The sequence below is a fragment of the Littorina saxatilis genome, linkage group LG4 (assembly GCF_037325665.1).
Source record: "Littorina saxatilis isolate snail1 linkage group LG4, US_GU_Lsax_2.0, whole genome shotgun sequence".
Lineage (NCBI taxonomy): Eukaryota > Metazoa > Mollusca > Gastropoda > Littorinimorpha > Littorinidae > Littorina > Littorina saxatilis.
In genome coordinates this window covers 64,954,500-64,971,051 of record NC_090248.1, presented here as the reverse complement: position 1 = coordinate 64,971,051, position 16,552 = coordinate 64,954,500, and the positions used below count along the sequence as shown (strand labels likewise).

At 45.4% G+C, this 16,552-nt stretch overlaps 1 protein-coding gene across 1 annotated transcript in view; it reads left to right on the top strand.

Annotated features, from left to right (window-relative positions):
• The first annotated feature begins 15,270 nt into the window (after positions 1-15,270).
• The window catches only part of LOC138965389 (transcription cofactor vestigial-like protein 4), a 90,705-nt gene continuing 89,423 nt past the window's right edge, over positions 15,271-16,552 (top strand). Inside the window, exon 1 of the mRNA XM_070337529.1 lies at positions 15,271-15,624. Within this exon, the coding sequence (XP_070193630.1) occupies positions 15,561-15,624 (64 nt within the window). The 5' untranslated portion in view covers positions 15,271-15,560. The remainder of the gene's footprint in view (positions 15,625-16,552) is intronic.

Here is a 16,552-nt window from a genome sequence, read left to right as displayed (position 1 = left end):
GTTTGGGTTTGTTATTACCCTCATATTATATGTATACTTTTTGATAGATTTGGATAATTGTGTTTAAAACTAATTAAAGCCAGTGCCTGCAGTGCTCCACTAGCTCAGTTCAAGTCTGTTTTAAGGTTCAAAGGCAAGTGGTGCAAATACACATTTTTAGAACTTCTTACCATCACAATTTTTTAATCCCTCTCCCAAGTAAAAATCATAAAGAATACAGAATCACAAGATAACATTCAGATGACTCGCAAACACCTCGCTGCACCAAGCCTTTTTTACCAATGGTCAAACTGTAAACAATCCGCCAAAGATTACCATAAGAAAATCAGTAAATGGTTAAATGTATTTTAACATAAGACTTTCTATTTGCATTTTTAACTCAGAAGACTTGGACTGAGTTAGCTAAAAGCAGGGAGGACTGTGCCTTTATTACATGTGTACAGATCTATATGTGTGTGTAATCTATCGACTGTGAATATTTTCCATAGCTGCTGAATGTCTTCACTGTACAATGGACCCCCTTTTAAGACCAGGGATCGCGCTAGCTTTTTAAAAAACGCGTAAGTCATACGCAACGAAACGAAAAAAACGCGTCACGGACCAATATTTTTGCGTACTACGAAAACACGTACAGACACAAACAAAACACGCACGAAAGACTTAAAGACACTCCTTACCTAAATACGGCGAGTTTTCCTGTCGAACTCCGCGCACGCCTGTCGAATAACACCCCTGCTGTCTCCAACCTTCGGGCCTTGCGAGTTTGTTTCCCGCTCTAATACGACTAGACACACTTTCCGCCTTTTGGAAGCGCGAGATGGGAGAGCAGCTAATGTCTGTTTCATTATCCGACAAGACATTATCTGGTAATACCCTCGTTACGTTCGTTTGCGATAGTTCGATGCAAAAAGAAACAGACTTTAGTTTTGACGCGCAGATTTCATGTGTATCGTCACTTCTCGAGCCCTATAGTCAGTTTCAGGATCGGGTGATTATTAAGTCAGAGCAAAAGCGCTGCGTGAAGACAAGAAAAAGTTACAATATTTTTGCGTATGGCTTACGCGGCGCGGCGAAAAAACCGCGTCAGCGACTTTTAAAATGCGTCAAATACGCAAAAATCGTGCGTAAACGCGATCCCTGTAAGACCCCCCAAAATCTGAGAAAAACACTTTTTAAACAGGTCTTGAAAAGAATTGAGGTAAATTTACAGTGGGTCATGATCAGAGATCTGAAAGGAAAAAAAGTTCTTAACAAGTCGCGTAAGGCGAAAATACAATATTTAGTCAAGTAGCTGTCGAACTCACAGAATGAAACTGAACGCAATGCCATTTTTCAGCAAGACCGTATACTCGTAGCATCGTCAGTCCACCGCTCATGGCAAAGGCAGTGAAATTGACAAGAAGAGCGGGGTAGTAGTTGCGCTAAGAAGGATAGCACGCTTTTCTGTACCTCTCTTTGTTTTAACTTTCTGAGCGTGTTTTTAATCCAAACATATATCTATATGTTTTTGGAATCAGGAACCGACAAGGAATAAGATGAAAGTGTTTTTAAATTGATTTCGACAATTTAATTTTGATAATAAATTTTATATATTTAATTTTCAGAGCTTGTTTTTAATCCAAATATAACATATTTATATGTTTTTGGAATCAAAAATGATGGAGAATAAGATGAACGTAAATTTGGATCGTTTTATAAATTCTTTTTTTTTTTTACAATGTTCAGATTTTTAATGACCAAAGTCATTAATTAATTTTTAAGCCACCAAGCTGAAATGCAATACCGAAGTCCGGGCTTCGTCGAAGATTACTTGACCAAAATTTCAACCAATTTGGTTGAAAAATGAGGGCGTGACAGTGCCGCCTCAACTTTCACGAAAAGCCGGATATGACGTCATCAAAGACATTTATCAAAAAAATGAAAAAAACGTTCGGGGATATCAATCCCAGGAACTCTCATGTAAAATTTAATAAATATCGGTCCAGTAGTTTAGTCTGCATCGCTCTACACACACACACACACACACACACACACACACACACAGACACACACACATACACCACACCCTCGTCTCGATTCCCCCCTCTACGTTAAAATATTTAGTCAAAACTTGACTAAATATAATAAAAATGAGAGAGGTCTTGAATGGGGGCTTCCTGCACCATTTTTTTCCTCCTGTTATGTGTTTATAATAACCTAGTGAGACGGATTGCTGGTGAAAAGATCAAAGGAGAAAGGGGAAGTAAGCGCTCTAAATATAGACAACAGGAAGTAACTAGTATGACTAAGAGTGCTTGCTTCCCTTTGTTTCTAAGAATTTCATAGAGTTGGTTGAGAGTGGCATAAATTGCTAGTCTGGTAACAAAGACGTAGCCTATTTATTCAACCAAGAGTAGTTTTTTTGTCTTTCTTGATGTGGAGGAAAATCTGGACTAGAGTGACTCAAAAACGACGTCAATTCGCTGATCTTTTTCACATTGCAGGAAAAGAAAGTGATCAGATCTTTCGATAACTATGAGGATACATTTATGAACTTTACTCATGTCCTCACCCAACTTCAACACTTTCAAAGATAAACGGAAAACAAAACTGAGTGTAATGGTGGTTTGAATGGGGTTAAGGTGCAGTTGGACACCATTTCTGAGCACACGAGGGAAGCAAGGTAGATTATGCAATTTATTAAGTAGAATAGGTCATGATTACTTTCTACAAGTGATTGAATCAAATAGGCGTGGTTGCACCTGTAAGTGTAACATTACATTTCCTAGTGCATTTCATATGTGATGTTGAAACTAGTTTATGCACAGTTGTTTTCTGTTCACGTTGTAGAAATACAAATATGTACATGTTATTGTTAATATTTGTTACATATTGGTTTGTCTTTCTTACTAAGTTACTACGATGAGTTGAATTTGCAGAGCAAAAATGGAGGGCATGGAAAACATATGCATTGTGACTTGTTTTTGTTTTTCACATGGAATTGGTGTTTGGATATAGCATTTTTTATGGTTGTTCAAGTTTGTCTGCTGACCAGGAGAAAAACATTTATGTTTGAATTAAACAAATAAGCAAGCTTGTTTTTTTTTCTTTCTCCGTGGTTACTGTTATTATGAGTGTTGGGTGTGATAAAGACTTGAAGATGCACATATGTCATATATCTTGAACTTTCATGTGTATAATTCATGTCATACGCATTATCACCCCCCGCGGGTTAGGGGGAGTCCCGTATTGGTTGGGACGAGAAAGAATTTACCCGATGCTCCCCAGCATGTCGTAAGAGGCGACTAACGGATTCTGTTTCTCCTTTTACCCTTGTTAAGTGTTTCTTGTATAGAATATAGTCAATTTTTGTAAAGCTTTTAGTCAAGCAGTATGTAAGAAATGTTAAGTCCTTTGTACTGGAAACTTGCATTCTCCCAGTAAGGTAATATATTGTACTACGTTGCAAGCCCCTGGAGCAAATTTTTGATTAGTGCTTTTGTGAACAAGAAACAATTGACAAGTGGCTCTATCCCATCTTCCCCCTTTCCCCGTCGCGATATAACCTTCGTGGTTGAAAACGACGTTAAACACCAAATAAATAAATAAATAAATAAATAAATAAATACGCATTATCTGTAACACTCAATGTGGATTTTTTAAACACTTGAAGCAGGTGTGTTGAACACATTCGCCAGAGGTTGCAGATAGATATTGTTTTTCATTGAAATCCGTATGAATGTTGTTGCTTAGAGGGGTGGGGTGGGCCTGTTCCCTTGCACTTTGAAATGAATACTGATGTAACTGTACAATGCTATTAGAAGTACATCACTCTTAACATATATTAACTTGGGTCATTTCTGAAGATTTTTGTTTTAAAGAACTTATCTCTTTATTGATTGCTAGACTTTCTAAGGATAATAATAGTTTGACATATACGATGTATTATGATTCTGTAACTAGAGGGGGATTGCGAGAGGGAGGGGGTCTATAATCTGTACAGAATGTAGTATAGTAAACTGTCAGAGAGCCCTCTCCTTGTTCTCACTTGATTTTGGTTGTTTTACATCAGGGAAAGGTCTGTTTCTCAGGAAATTGACAGAAATGTATGAATATAATTACATATTCTTACGCCGAATCACATGATTAGCATTGACCCACTTCGATGCTTAGGTTATGATAAAAGCTACCCCGTCTAGGTATAAGGGGAGCAACCCCAACTAAAAAAGTGACTGCACCAGCATGACTGGCACCCTGGGTTACGTCCCATGCAGCACGCTACGTCATCAATGGTGCTGGTCACGTGATACCCCTTCAATCGACTACTATCACTCGACGGTGGTGGTTGTGTTTGGCTAGCGCTAAGGCTTGTTTTCGTGTCTTCGGCACCCACCGGCCTTGGCCCCCCGTCTTCTTTCGCTGGCTTGCAGCTGGTGAGATTGTTCTTGTTTTATTACTTGTTTTGTTCTTCTGCCTCGAATTTCGCATGTCCTTTGGACTTTGAAGTTTTCGGCAGTTGTTGGCTTCCTTTCGGTCGCCATTTGTATTTGCACGTTGTCTGGCTTGTGTTGTTTTCGTCCGTTTTCTGGACTGTTAACGCTTGTTGCTTGCCTGTAGCTGCTGTTAGTAGCTTTTCGTATGTGCTGAATTGTTTGCTTTCTGCTTCTGAATTTTGTTAGCGTCTGTGTGACTTTGCTATTTTTCAGTTGCGGTTGTTGTTTTCTTTTCGGTCTTAATATGGCCGATGGTGAAAAGAAGAAAGGCTCTAAGCCTGAGGATAAGGGCAAGGGCCCTGGCAAACCTAAATCCTCCGCGTCGGCGTCCTCTAGCAAGGACCCTATCATCTTTGTGACAGATCCTAGGAGCAATGTGTCATTTTCTGTGCCTATCTCTGCTCCGAGCGGTCTTCCGTCCGGCTCTCAATCGCTAGTTTCGGCCCCTAAGGCTGTTTGCGTTGCGTCGGTTGCGGCACCAGAGTCCGGTGCTCTGGTGTCTTCTTTGATTTCGTCTCTTCTTCCAGAGATTAGGAGTCTGGTGCGACAGGAGATGTCACGGACGGACTCCCTTTCCAGGTCCGCCCCCCTCCCGGGGGTGGCTGACGCGCGTTCCCTGGCTTCCTTTTTGCCTGGGCCTTCTTCCGCTGGATCTTCCCTGCCGGGACCTCGTGCTCTTCCGGCCCGGTTCTCGTCACCTGCCGCTTGCGGTGGTGTGACGGTGCGCTTCCCTCCGGGGATACGGGCTGATCAAGGTTGGTGCGCGCAGCTGCCGTTTACGGTGGCTGCACTTCCGGTTTCCGGAATCGGATGTTCTCCTGCTAGTGAGCGACTTGCGTTCACGTCGGGTCAGAACCTCTCCGTACTCCAGCAGTCGGTTCCGACAGCTGGGCTTCCTGCGTTGGCAGGAAGTAGGGGTTCACCGGCTAGTGAGCGACTTGCGTTCACGTCCGGTCCGAACCCCGCCTTACACCAGCAGTTGTACGCGACAGCTGGGCTTCCGGCTACGGCTACGGCTACGGCCGGAAGCAGTGGTTCTTCCGCTTGTGTGCAGCTTGCTGTCACTTCCGGTGCGTCCCACGTCTTGACACAGCAGTCGTTTACGGCAGCTGGTCTTCCGGCTTCTGCCGGTAACATGGGTCATTCTTCCGGTGCACAGTCGATTGTCACTTCCGGTCTTACTCATGATTATGTCTACGGGCTTCCGGGCTTCCGCCCGCACTATGTGCAGCTACAGGATGGGCTTAGCGCTTCCGGTTCAGCTGTACTTCCGGCTCCTCCTGGATTTTCCTGCTCTCTTCCTGGCGTTTCCCCTGGAACGTCACGGGATGTCGGGCATGCTTCGCCCTTTGGACATGCAGGTTTCCTGTCTCAGGGAGATTGGCAGCTTCCGCACACTTCGGTGGTGACGGCTTCTGATCTCCCTCTTCCGGCTGCTTCTGGCTTCGACTCCTCTCAACCTCCTCTTAGCCAGGACGGGGGGGGGGTCGTCTCCCAGCAGGATGGTCCCCGACCTTCGGGTCTCTTTGCGCAGCGCCCCTTTGTGGGTTCGGGCGGGTCTGTTCCGCCTCCTTCGTTCGTCGCTTCAGATTCTAAATCTGTCGATGATGAATTCTCGCTGCCGGGGGTCTCGGCTAGCTTCAAGGCGGCACTTGAGGCAGCCGCGGAGGTTTCCTCCCGCTACTTTCCGGAAGGAGCTGCTTCGTCTGTTAAGCCTTCGACTTCCGGTCCCTCAGCGTTGGCTGACTTCCGGTTGGAGCAGCAAGACGATGGCTACTTCCGGTTTCTGGAATCGCCCTCTGTGGCTTTTCAGCTGTCTAAACTCTTTGCGAGGTCCACTTCTCAGGGTGGTGGACTTCCTGTGCCTTCTGTTCCTTTGCTGGTTCCCCACGGGTCAGCTCCGGAATCGGCATTAGAGTATCTTGCCTCTCCCGCTCAGGCTTCCTCCTTCGTGCCTCTTGCGGCACAGAGGAGGTTGCCTTTGCCTAAGGCTCCAAGGAACTTGCTGTCTCGCTTTGCGCTTCCGAGTGCACCTTTGCAGGTCACTCCGGATCTCCTTCCTCTCCTCACGAAGCCGCTCAAGCGGGACTCCTGTTTGCCCATTTCTGAACAGAGTCTCTCTTCGTTGGAGGAAATCGGGAGACAGCTCTTGGAGCTCAGTTCCATCTCAGAGACTCTCATTAGAGCCCTTTCGAGGGCGCTTACCTCTTCTCTGGCTCCTTTCGCTCTCAGCGGGGAGCAGGACGCAGAAGATATTGCTTCTCTGCTCTCGACTCTGGCTAGGGTGAACGAGGAGCACATGAGGTTGTCCTCCCTGCACTATGCCTATGCGGTTACGTGCAGGAGGGACTTGTTCCTTACCCACTCTCAGTTCTCTGACGAGTCGACAAGGAACTCCCTCCGCTCGTCGCCCTTTGTTGAGGGCTCCCTCTTTGGCCACCTGGCTTTGGACGCCAGAAAGCAAGAGATTGAAGCTAACAGGGATTCGCAGTTCTCCTCTTTTGCACTTCAGGCGCTGAAGCAGCAAAAGCAGGCTGCTCCTAAGCAGGCTGCTCCTAAGCAGTCTCAGTCTCAACAGACTAAGGCTCCAGCTCAGGCGCATCCTGCTTCCCGCAAGAGACCTCATGCCCCTTACCGCGGTTCGGGCAAGAGGTCGTCGGCGGGCAGGGGGAGGGGTGCGCCCAAGGGCAAGCCCCACCCCCAATGAAGCGTCCCCGACTTCACCCCCCCCCAGCCCTCCACTCTGGTGATGGCTGGGGGCCTCTCGAGGGCTCTGTCACATTGGCTGAACTCTACTCACAGCCGATGGATAGTGGGGGTAGTGAAGTCGGGGTTCCGCTTGCTGTGGCTGGAGGACAAGGCCCCTCTTTCAAGGTCTCCTCCAGCCTTCAAGCCCCCCTTCTCTCGGGAGGCAAGGGCCGTCCTCCAGTCGGAGGTTGCCTCTCTGGTGGAGAAGGGAGCGGTGGAGGCAGTCTCGGACCACAGCTCCCCGGGGTTTTACGGGAGGCTTTTTGCTGTCCCCAAGGCCTCGGGGGCTTGGCGCCCTGTTTTGGACTTGTCGTTTCTCAACACGTTTTTGAGGACGATCAAGTTCAAAATGGAGACGCCTGCCTCGGTCAGAGACGCGCTCCGCCCAGGAGACTGGGCGACCTCCATAGATTTGACGGATGCCTACTTCCATATCTTGGTGCATCCAGCCGACCGGAAATGGCTCCGTTTCCGGTGGGCAGGTCAAATCTTCCAGTTCCGCGCGCTTCCTTTTGGCCTGTCTCTAGCGCCATGGGTTTTCACCATGGTGGTGAGACAGGTCTGCGCTCTGGTGAGGTCGCGGGGGGTTCGGCTGCGGGCTTACCTCGACGACTGGCTTGTCATGGGCCAGAGCGAGGAGGTTTGTTCGCAGCACACCCAGATGGTTCTCCGGGAGGCCGGCTTGCTCGGCTTCTCGGTCAACCAGGTGAAGTCAGAGCTCGTACCGTCGCAGACGTTCACCTACTTGGGTATGGTGTTCAACACGGTCTCCTGGACTGTCCACCCCTCTTTGAAGCGGGTGGTCAAGCTCCAGGCTCTTATCCGCTCTACTCTGCCTCTCCTGCAGGCTCCTCTCAGGACATTGGCCTCCATTCTGGGGCAAATGGAGTCAATGGCCCTACTAGTGTCACTGGGGAGGGTGCACAAACGGCCTCTTCAGCTCGCCCTGAAGCCGTTTGTGGACTCTCCTCGGGTGAACTGGAACGAGCTTGTTCCCCTTGGGGAATGGTTCCAGGCTGCATCCCTTCCGTGGTTGGACACGGATTGGCTCTGCAGGGGGGTTCCGATCGCCGCTCCCCCTCCCGACTTGGACCTCTTTACAGATGCGTCCCTGGTGGGTTGGGGAGCGCACACGGACCGGCTCACGGCCTCCGGTCTGTGGTCTTCGGAACAGAGTGCATGGCACATCAACTCTCTGGAGTTGGAGGCTGTGCGGCTGGCTCTGGTTGCGTTCCTCCCTTCGCTTACCGCAAAGCGAGTCCGTCTGTTCACAGACAATACGACAGTGGCCGCTTATGTGAACAAGCAGGGGGGTTCGCGGTCCCCCACTCTCTCCCGCAGGGCATGCGAGCTGCTGATTTGGTGCTCTCAGCACCGAATCTCCCTTGTGGCTCGGTACCTGCCGGGAAGCCTCAACACGCTTGCGGATGCGCTCAGTCGCTCCAGCAAGGTGTTGCAATCGGAATGGACGGTCACACACGGAGCTCTTCTCCGTCTTTGGGCTCTGGTCCCGAAGCCCCAGGTGGATCTCTTCGCCACCAGGTTCTCCAGACGCCTTCCGATTTTTGTGTCTCCCTTCCCCGACCCGGAGGCTTGGGAGACCAACGCTCTGGAGTTGACTTGGGCGGGCCTGGAGGCTTATGCCTTTCCGCCCTTCAACCTGCTCGGCCAGGTGATCAGGAAGGCGGAATTGGAGTCTCCGTCTCTTCTCCTGCTGATCGCCCCTCTGTGGCCGTCTCAGACATGGTTCCCGGACCTTCTGAGACTGGCTCGCGGTCCTCCAATCCCCCTGTCGCTGGCGAGAGGAGAGCTCGTTCAGCCTCGAAGCGGCATCGCTCACGAGGACCCACAGTCTCTAAGACTTCACGCGTGGAGACTGTGAGGTCTGCGCTCAGGCGTTCTGGAGCGTCTGAACGCACGTTGCATCTGGTTCAGCGCTCTCACAGAGCTTCCACCTCCACTGTGACTCTTCGCATTGGAAGGCATGGGTTGCTTGGTGTCAGACTGCCGGTGTTAATCCGGTTGCACCTCGTACCATGCATGTGGCCAATCACTTGGCTGATCTGGCTTCGCAGGGACTCTCCTCCTCTTCTTTGAAGGTTCGCAGGTCTGCGATTTCTTCTACGCTGAAACAGATAGGGCATTCGGTTAGTCTCAGCACCGTAGTGGCCGGAGTCATTAGGGGTGCCTCGCTTGAAGAGGTTAAGTCGCGTTCGGCTCTGCCGAAGTGGGATCTGTTTCTGGTTCTAGAGTTTCTTCGCTCTTCCGATTTCGAACCACTGGAGAACGCGAGTCTTCCTAATCTGACGCGCAAGACTCTTTTTCTCTTGCTTCTTGCAACTGCCCGTAGAGGCAGTGAAGTGCACGCCCTTTCGGGCAATCCGCAGGATATTTCTTGGGAACGTGATGGCTCAGTTTCGCTGAGGTTTCGTGTAGGCTTTCTGGCTAAAAACCAGTCACCAGGTCAACCCTCTCCTCGGGTTGTGGTGAAGCCACTTTCTCACATTTTGGCTAGGGACGATCCCGATATGGTCAACTGCCCTGTTAGGGCCCTTGAGGCGTATCTCTCCCGTATTCAGTCTATCAGATCGAGTTCTCAGAAGCTTTTGTTTATTTCTTTAAACACTGCCATGGAGAAAGATATATCGAGGACTACCTTGGCCAGGTGGGCGTCGGCCGTCATTAAGCAAGCCTATGCGTGGAGCCTGTCACGAAGGGGGGGGGCTCTGCCTGCCTTTCCTCTCTGCTCGGCCCGGGCTCACGAGTCAAGGGCTTGGGCCTCTTCAGTGGCCGTCTTGCGGTCCCACAGAATGAGCGAAGTCTTGAATACAGCCTATTGGCGATCTGACGATGTATTCATCAGCTTTTACCTGAGAGACATTGCTTCGCTCTGTAATGATGGATCAAGGTCCCTCCCTGCCTTGGTGGCAGCGGGCCAGTGCATTTCCAGAATTTGATGGTGAGTTTGAACACTTTTTGATCTTACCCACCGCCTGGTTGGAGTTATCTGCTAATCATGTGATTCGGCGTAAGAATATGTAATTATAATCGAAAATTTTTATCTAAATTTTGATTTGATTAATATACTTACCCGAATCACATGGGTAATTCCCTCCCTCCTGCCCCGCACGATTTTTTGATGTTCAATTAGTCGATTGAAGGGGTATCACGTGACCAGCACCATTGATGACGTAGCGTGCTGCATGGGACGTAACCCAGGGTGCCAGTCATGCTGGTGCAGTCACTTTTTTAGTTGGGGTTGCTCCCCTTATACCTAGACGGGGTAGCTTTTATCATAACCTAAGCATCGAAGTGGGTCAATGCTAATCATGTGATTCGGGTAAGTATATTAATCAAATCAAAATTTAGATAAAAATTTTCGAATATGTACATAATTACTTGCATCTTGAATTTTTAGACAGACATGGGATAAATGTTCTGTTGGAATGTTTCACTTGGTTGAGACATGTGTTGTCCTTGTTGTTGGGTTTTAGAGGGACCTTTTGATTATTTGATTTGAAACTTTTGTACAAAGGTAAAAAGACATTAAAGTGTGTGGCAGCTGCTCTTTTTGTAAGATGGAGGGGTTTTGATGTTGGTGAATGTAAATTATGTGACTGCCACTTGGTTTGAGGGGTAGTACAACAGTAACTCTCCCAAATTTATATCCACTGGTTTGCAACAACAGAATCTGTCTGTCATCTCTGTAAATCTGTTTTTAACTTTTTTTTAAACTGTTTAATTTGTTTTACCTGGTGCAGGGTTTTGCAATGACGAGCTATGATTCACATTCTTGTATATTATGTGCCTCTTCATGGTTTTAGCTTCAAAAACTTTCCTCTTGATTGTGTAAACCTCATGTTCATGTTTGAATTTGGAAGCACGTGGATTTTAACAAGTCTGATAGTAAATAGATGATATTTGAAGTAACTCTGTATGGGCTTTTATGTGCTGTGGAAGAGTTACATTCCTTGATTCAGGTTGTTAACATGCCAAGAGTGTCACTGTCAACAATGAGCTCTGATGAGCGTGTTTTTGAATGAAAAATCGGATTAACAAAGGGAAGTAAAAAAACCATGAGCTTCTTCTTCTTCTTCAGCGTTCCAGAATTGTCTGGTGACGTGTGAGCTCGTTTGCCCATTTGGGTTCCCCACACTATACTCTGAGAGCATAGTCAGCTTCACTCCGCTTTCGTTGAGTAGGCATGCTGGGTATTTTCGTGTTTCCATAACCCACCGAACTCTGACATGGATTACAGGATCTTTTCCGTGCGCACTTGGTCTTGTGCTTGCGTGTACACACGAAGGGGGTTAAGTCACTAGCAGGTCTGCACATAAGTTGACCTGGGAGATCGGAAAAATCTCCACTCTTAACCCACCAGGCGGCAGCGACCGTGAGCAAATCTGATAAACAAATGAGCGAGTTTTTAAAAGTCATCATATAGAGTAGATACAGCCAAATGACTCTTCTACAGTGCATGAACAACCCGACAGTGTTATTTCTGGAGAATGTCTATTCTTGTGAAAAGTGCGTTTTGTGTTCAGCTCAGAAGTTGTGAGTGACGTTTGCCTTTCACCAAAACTGTCAAAGACATGTGAACTTTGTGAACAAATTGATTCTCTGAAGGTAAAGAGGATGATGTGTCGTTCCAGAAAAGTTCTTTCATTTCTGATAGGATTTTGGAAAGAAGCAGCTTTTGTCGATGTACTTTAATATGTCCATGTGCATTTCTGGAAAGGATCCAAGTTTTGTTTGTGTTCAAAGGCTGCTAAAGGACAGAGAATTGTGTTTATGATTAAATTCTATTACATACAAATAATGCTGTTGTATGATGTGGGTTTTTCGCAGTTGTAGGTGTGTATTAAGCATTTAATTTTTTCCTGCATACAAGTGTGTTTATGAATAGGCAGGTTTGATTATGATGTAAATATATTGTAATTTTCAGTCATTTCTACAATTTGTTTATCGAGAATTCTCTTTTTCATAGCAAGACAACATGTTTTTTTCTTTTTCTGTCAGATAATGATGTGATTCCTTGTGTACTGATAGAGAATAATCAGCTTCTCTGAAATCTAGTTAAGTTTGTGGTAGAAATGACAGATACATTTCAGCAGCTCCTTTCCTTCAGTGAGATAGTTTGACGGCAAGAAAAGTTTCCTTCACACAAAAAACACTTCTTGTTTAAATTGTTATTGTTTCAGGGGCGCTCGGTTGGTTGCACTGGTCTTCAATATTTTTGTGTAGAGTTTATCTGTGTTGCTAGCCACCCCCCCTCCCACACACACACACACACAAAAACAGAAACAAAACACCACATTAACAGATGACAATAATGAGCCCAGAGTGCTGGTATGTTAAAATTATACAGTTACATTACAAACCTTATTTAGACAACTGCTTAATTAAACAAAATATTTAACAGGAAACTAACCCCAAATTGACATACAGACTGTTTTGAAACCCAAGGTAATTATGCGTTTCACCTAACCGAAGGATTTATTTTAAATCAGGACATTTGATCCTCCTGAAGTAGGCGAACTGCTAAATGGAAGCTGCCATTTGGCTTTGTCACTGAGAAAGCTCTGTAAAAATAAGTCGTTATTGGTACAGTGTTAAATTTAAGAGTTTAATTTCCAAAGTTTTCTTTATTATTCTTGTTCTGAAATTCTCACTTTCAGTCTACATGTACCTTTTCTTACCCTCACATTATATATGCAGTAGCTTTAAATGTCATGCATCCAACCTTTTTACATGGTTATTTCTTTTCTATTGGTTTTGTACGATTCATTAATGAAGGAGTAAGATTTTGTTTTGTTTTATGCTGAATTTTGTGTATGGGCAGCATTTGAGCACCCCCCCGCGGGTTAGGGGGAAGAATTTACCCGATGCTCCCCAGCATGTCGTAAGAGGCGACTAACGGATTTTGTTTCTCCTTTTACCCTTGTTAAGTGTTTCTTGTATAGAATATAGTCAATTTTTGTAAAGATTTTAGTCAAGCAGTATGTAAGAAATGTTAAGTCCTTTGTACTGGAAACTTGCATTCTCCCAGTAAGGTAATATATTGTACTACGTTGCAAGCCCCTGGAGCAAATTTTTGATTAGTGCTTTTGTGAACAAGAAACAATTGACAAGTGGCTCTATCCCATCTTCCCCCTTTTCCCGTCGCGATATAACCCAAAAGAAAGAAAGAAAGCATTTGAGCAACGGACACATTAACTTCTTTGTCCGTGCAGATTTTTTCTTAGTTAATTTCTTCAGCTGAAATTCTTTGATAATCATTATGATCAAGTATTTGCAGAGATGACATGCATACTCTTCATTTATTTATTCATGAAAGTATGGTTTGTGACTTTGACATTGTTTTATAGACACTCTTATTTTGGCTTTTTTCATTATCTTTGCTAGAACTATCAGAAACTTTTTATGTTATTTTTCATGTTACCAAAATGTGTCCGATATTTTTGTCTTTGTTGTGATGTAGCTTAAACCCCAGTACATTTGTTTTTTCACTGGCTTTTTTATGCAATTTATAGATAACAGAACACTTGATTTTGAGCAGATGTCGATCTAATATTCATGTTATAATTATTCTCTGTTTAAAGTTGAAGATTACAGACATTGCTTGCAAAGTAACAAGTATTTTGTGTCATATTTGTAGGTGTGTGTTTCCGAATTATTTTTGATTAACAGTGTTCTTGAAAGTGTACAAAGAATGTTTGTGTTTCTGGCACTAAAAGAGAAGTGCTGTGCGTGTACATTGTACCGATTATTACAGATTTTACAATCCTGTGTTTCAATTTCTCTCCCTTTTATTTTCTAAGCAAGTAAAGTATATATAGCAAAATGATGAATCATGCGTTGTGTGTTGTAGTAATATTGTTTGAACTGCACTGACACATCAGTGATTGCTTATGTGGCAGAATGAGTCTCCTTCTCCTCTCTGTGTCACACTATAACACATAACACACACACACACCCAACCACACACAAACTCTCTCTCAGTCTCTCTCACACACACACACAATCATGCACACACCTGACCACACAACTCACACACACACACACACACACTGACTCACACTTGCAGACACAAAATGCAGAGGATGAAAAAAAGAAGCGAAAGACATTTGTTTGTTTGTTTGTTTGCTTAACGCCCAGCCGACCACGAAGAGCCATATCAGGGCGGCGCTGCTTTGACATATAACGTGCGCCACACAAGACAGTAGTCGCAGCACAGGCTTCATGTCTGACCCAGTCACATTATTCTGACACCGGACCAACCAGTCCTAGCACTAACCCCATAATGCCAGACGCCAGGCGGAGCAGCCACTAGATTGCCAATTTTAAGCGAAAGACATAATTTTACAACTTGAACCACACAGTAAATGCAAAAATAAATAAATGAATAAAATAAAAAAATAAAATAAAAGAACCAACCAAACAATCCACACACACACACACACACAAACATGATTGTGACACCCAGAGGAGTGGGGTAGGCAGCAGATTGACAGGATCACAGGCACGTGGAGCATTACAGACACATACACACACATACACGTACACGTACACACACACACACATACCGGCACACACACACTGACACGCACACGTACACACACACACACACACACACACACACACACGTACACACACACAAACACACACACACACGCACAGTTTTACGATCCCAGATGCTGTGCAAGACCGTGGAATTTGCTGGCCGCATTATTCACCAGCAGATCGACTCCATAAGGTAAGATATGAAAAGAATGTTCAGAACAAGATATATAATTAAACAGCACCCCCATGAAAAGCAAAAGTTCGAAGCCGGTTTGACGTCATCATGATTCCACATTAATATATTTTATTTGCAAAGCACTCTTGGATACTGGTTTGAAGCGGGCTTGTGCGCGCGAACGCCTCCAAACATTCCAACTCTGCACAGCTCTTTTGTGAGAGAGCGGTCCTCATTCCATTCATGTACCCATCACGTGACTTCAACTTTGGGCTCAAGTAAGGTAGTCACGTGATTAGTGGTGGTCATGTGACCCATGTGAGAAATTCCTGTCATTCCGGGCCGATGTTGTTGGGCCAATTTCTTTGCATTTTATGTGTAGACCTTTGACCAGACGTTCTAGTGGAACGGTTTGGTGAGTGAAATCGAGAGAAGAGACAATATACGGACGATCTGATTGAATTTTCATCCACGGTTCACGGAAATTATGTTGCAATTTTGAGTTTCGGCGTGATACGGTCGGAACTCCTGTAGACCAATACGAGAGGCAGACGACATCTGTAACACGGTTCCGTTACCGAGTCGACTATAAACTGGCCACAATGGAGTCGCCGCTGGACGTTTTGTCCCGAGCTGCTTCCATGGTGGAGACTACGGAAGAGAAAGGTAAGATTTTTTTAGATAATTTCATCGATTTGATTTGTGGCAGTGCGCGGCCATGTCGCACTTTGTGGTTACGCACCACGCGGTTGCAACGGGGTCCATTGTGCGCGGATTGAGAGAGGCATGCGAAATATTTGGCCACGATCGATGCTTTTCGATAGCTTAAATCAGCATCACGCCACCATGATGTAGCCGTTTAATTTCTGGAGTGGCAGTATGGGGCGACGTTATCGTGTTTCATACAATTTTTAGGCAAACATGCCCCCTTGCCCGGTGTTTATTTTCGTTTCGGGGGCGCATTTTGAGCTCCGCCCATAACCTAATTTTGGCAATACCAGAGACAAAGGCAGCGAACCGCATAGCAGAGAAGAGCGCGACCGTTACCACTGAGATATAGTGTTTATATGTCCACAACACCCTTTGAAGAAGAGATTGATGTCAACAACAGAAGATATCCTGTTTCTAGAAAGGAGATTTCCTGGTTGTGACCTTTGACACTGGAACACATGGGGGAATATGAAAGGCATGTCTGGAATGCAAAAGCTAGTGGTTGCAGTGTTTGTCGATATGGGGCTTCCGTTTGTTTCACAAACCGCTACTGTTAGTCATGAACTGATAACTGCTGGTTTTGAGAGGTTGACCTCAAGTGTTTTTAAAAAAATGTTTTGAGTGAACTATTAATTAGCTCAAATGCATCGCATGTCACATTTTTTAATAAGTAATATTTTGAACGGTACTTTTTTTTAAGTACATATATTTAATTCCTGCACATCAGTCTTTCACTCATAGAAAGGATCAGGCGTCAGAATGATCCAACAAACAATATTTCAACTACATGTATCAAACAAGTCGCGTAAGGCGAAAATACAATATTTAGTCAAGTACAAGATACAAGATACAAGATACAAGATACAAGATATTTATTCACCAA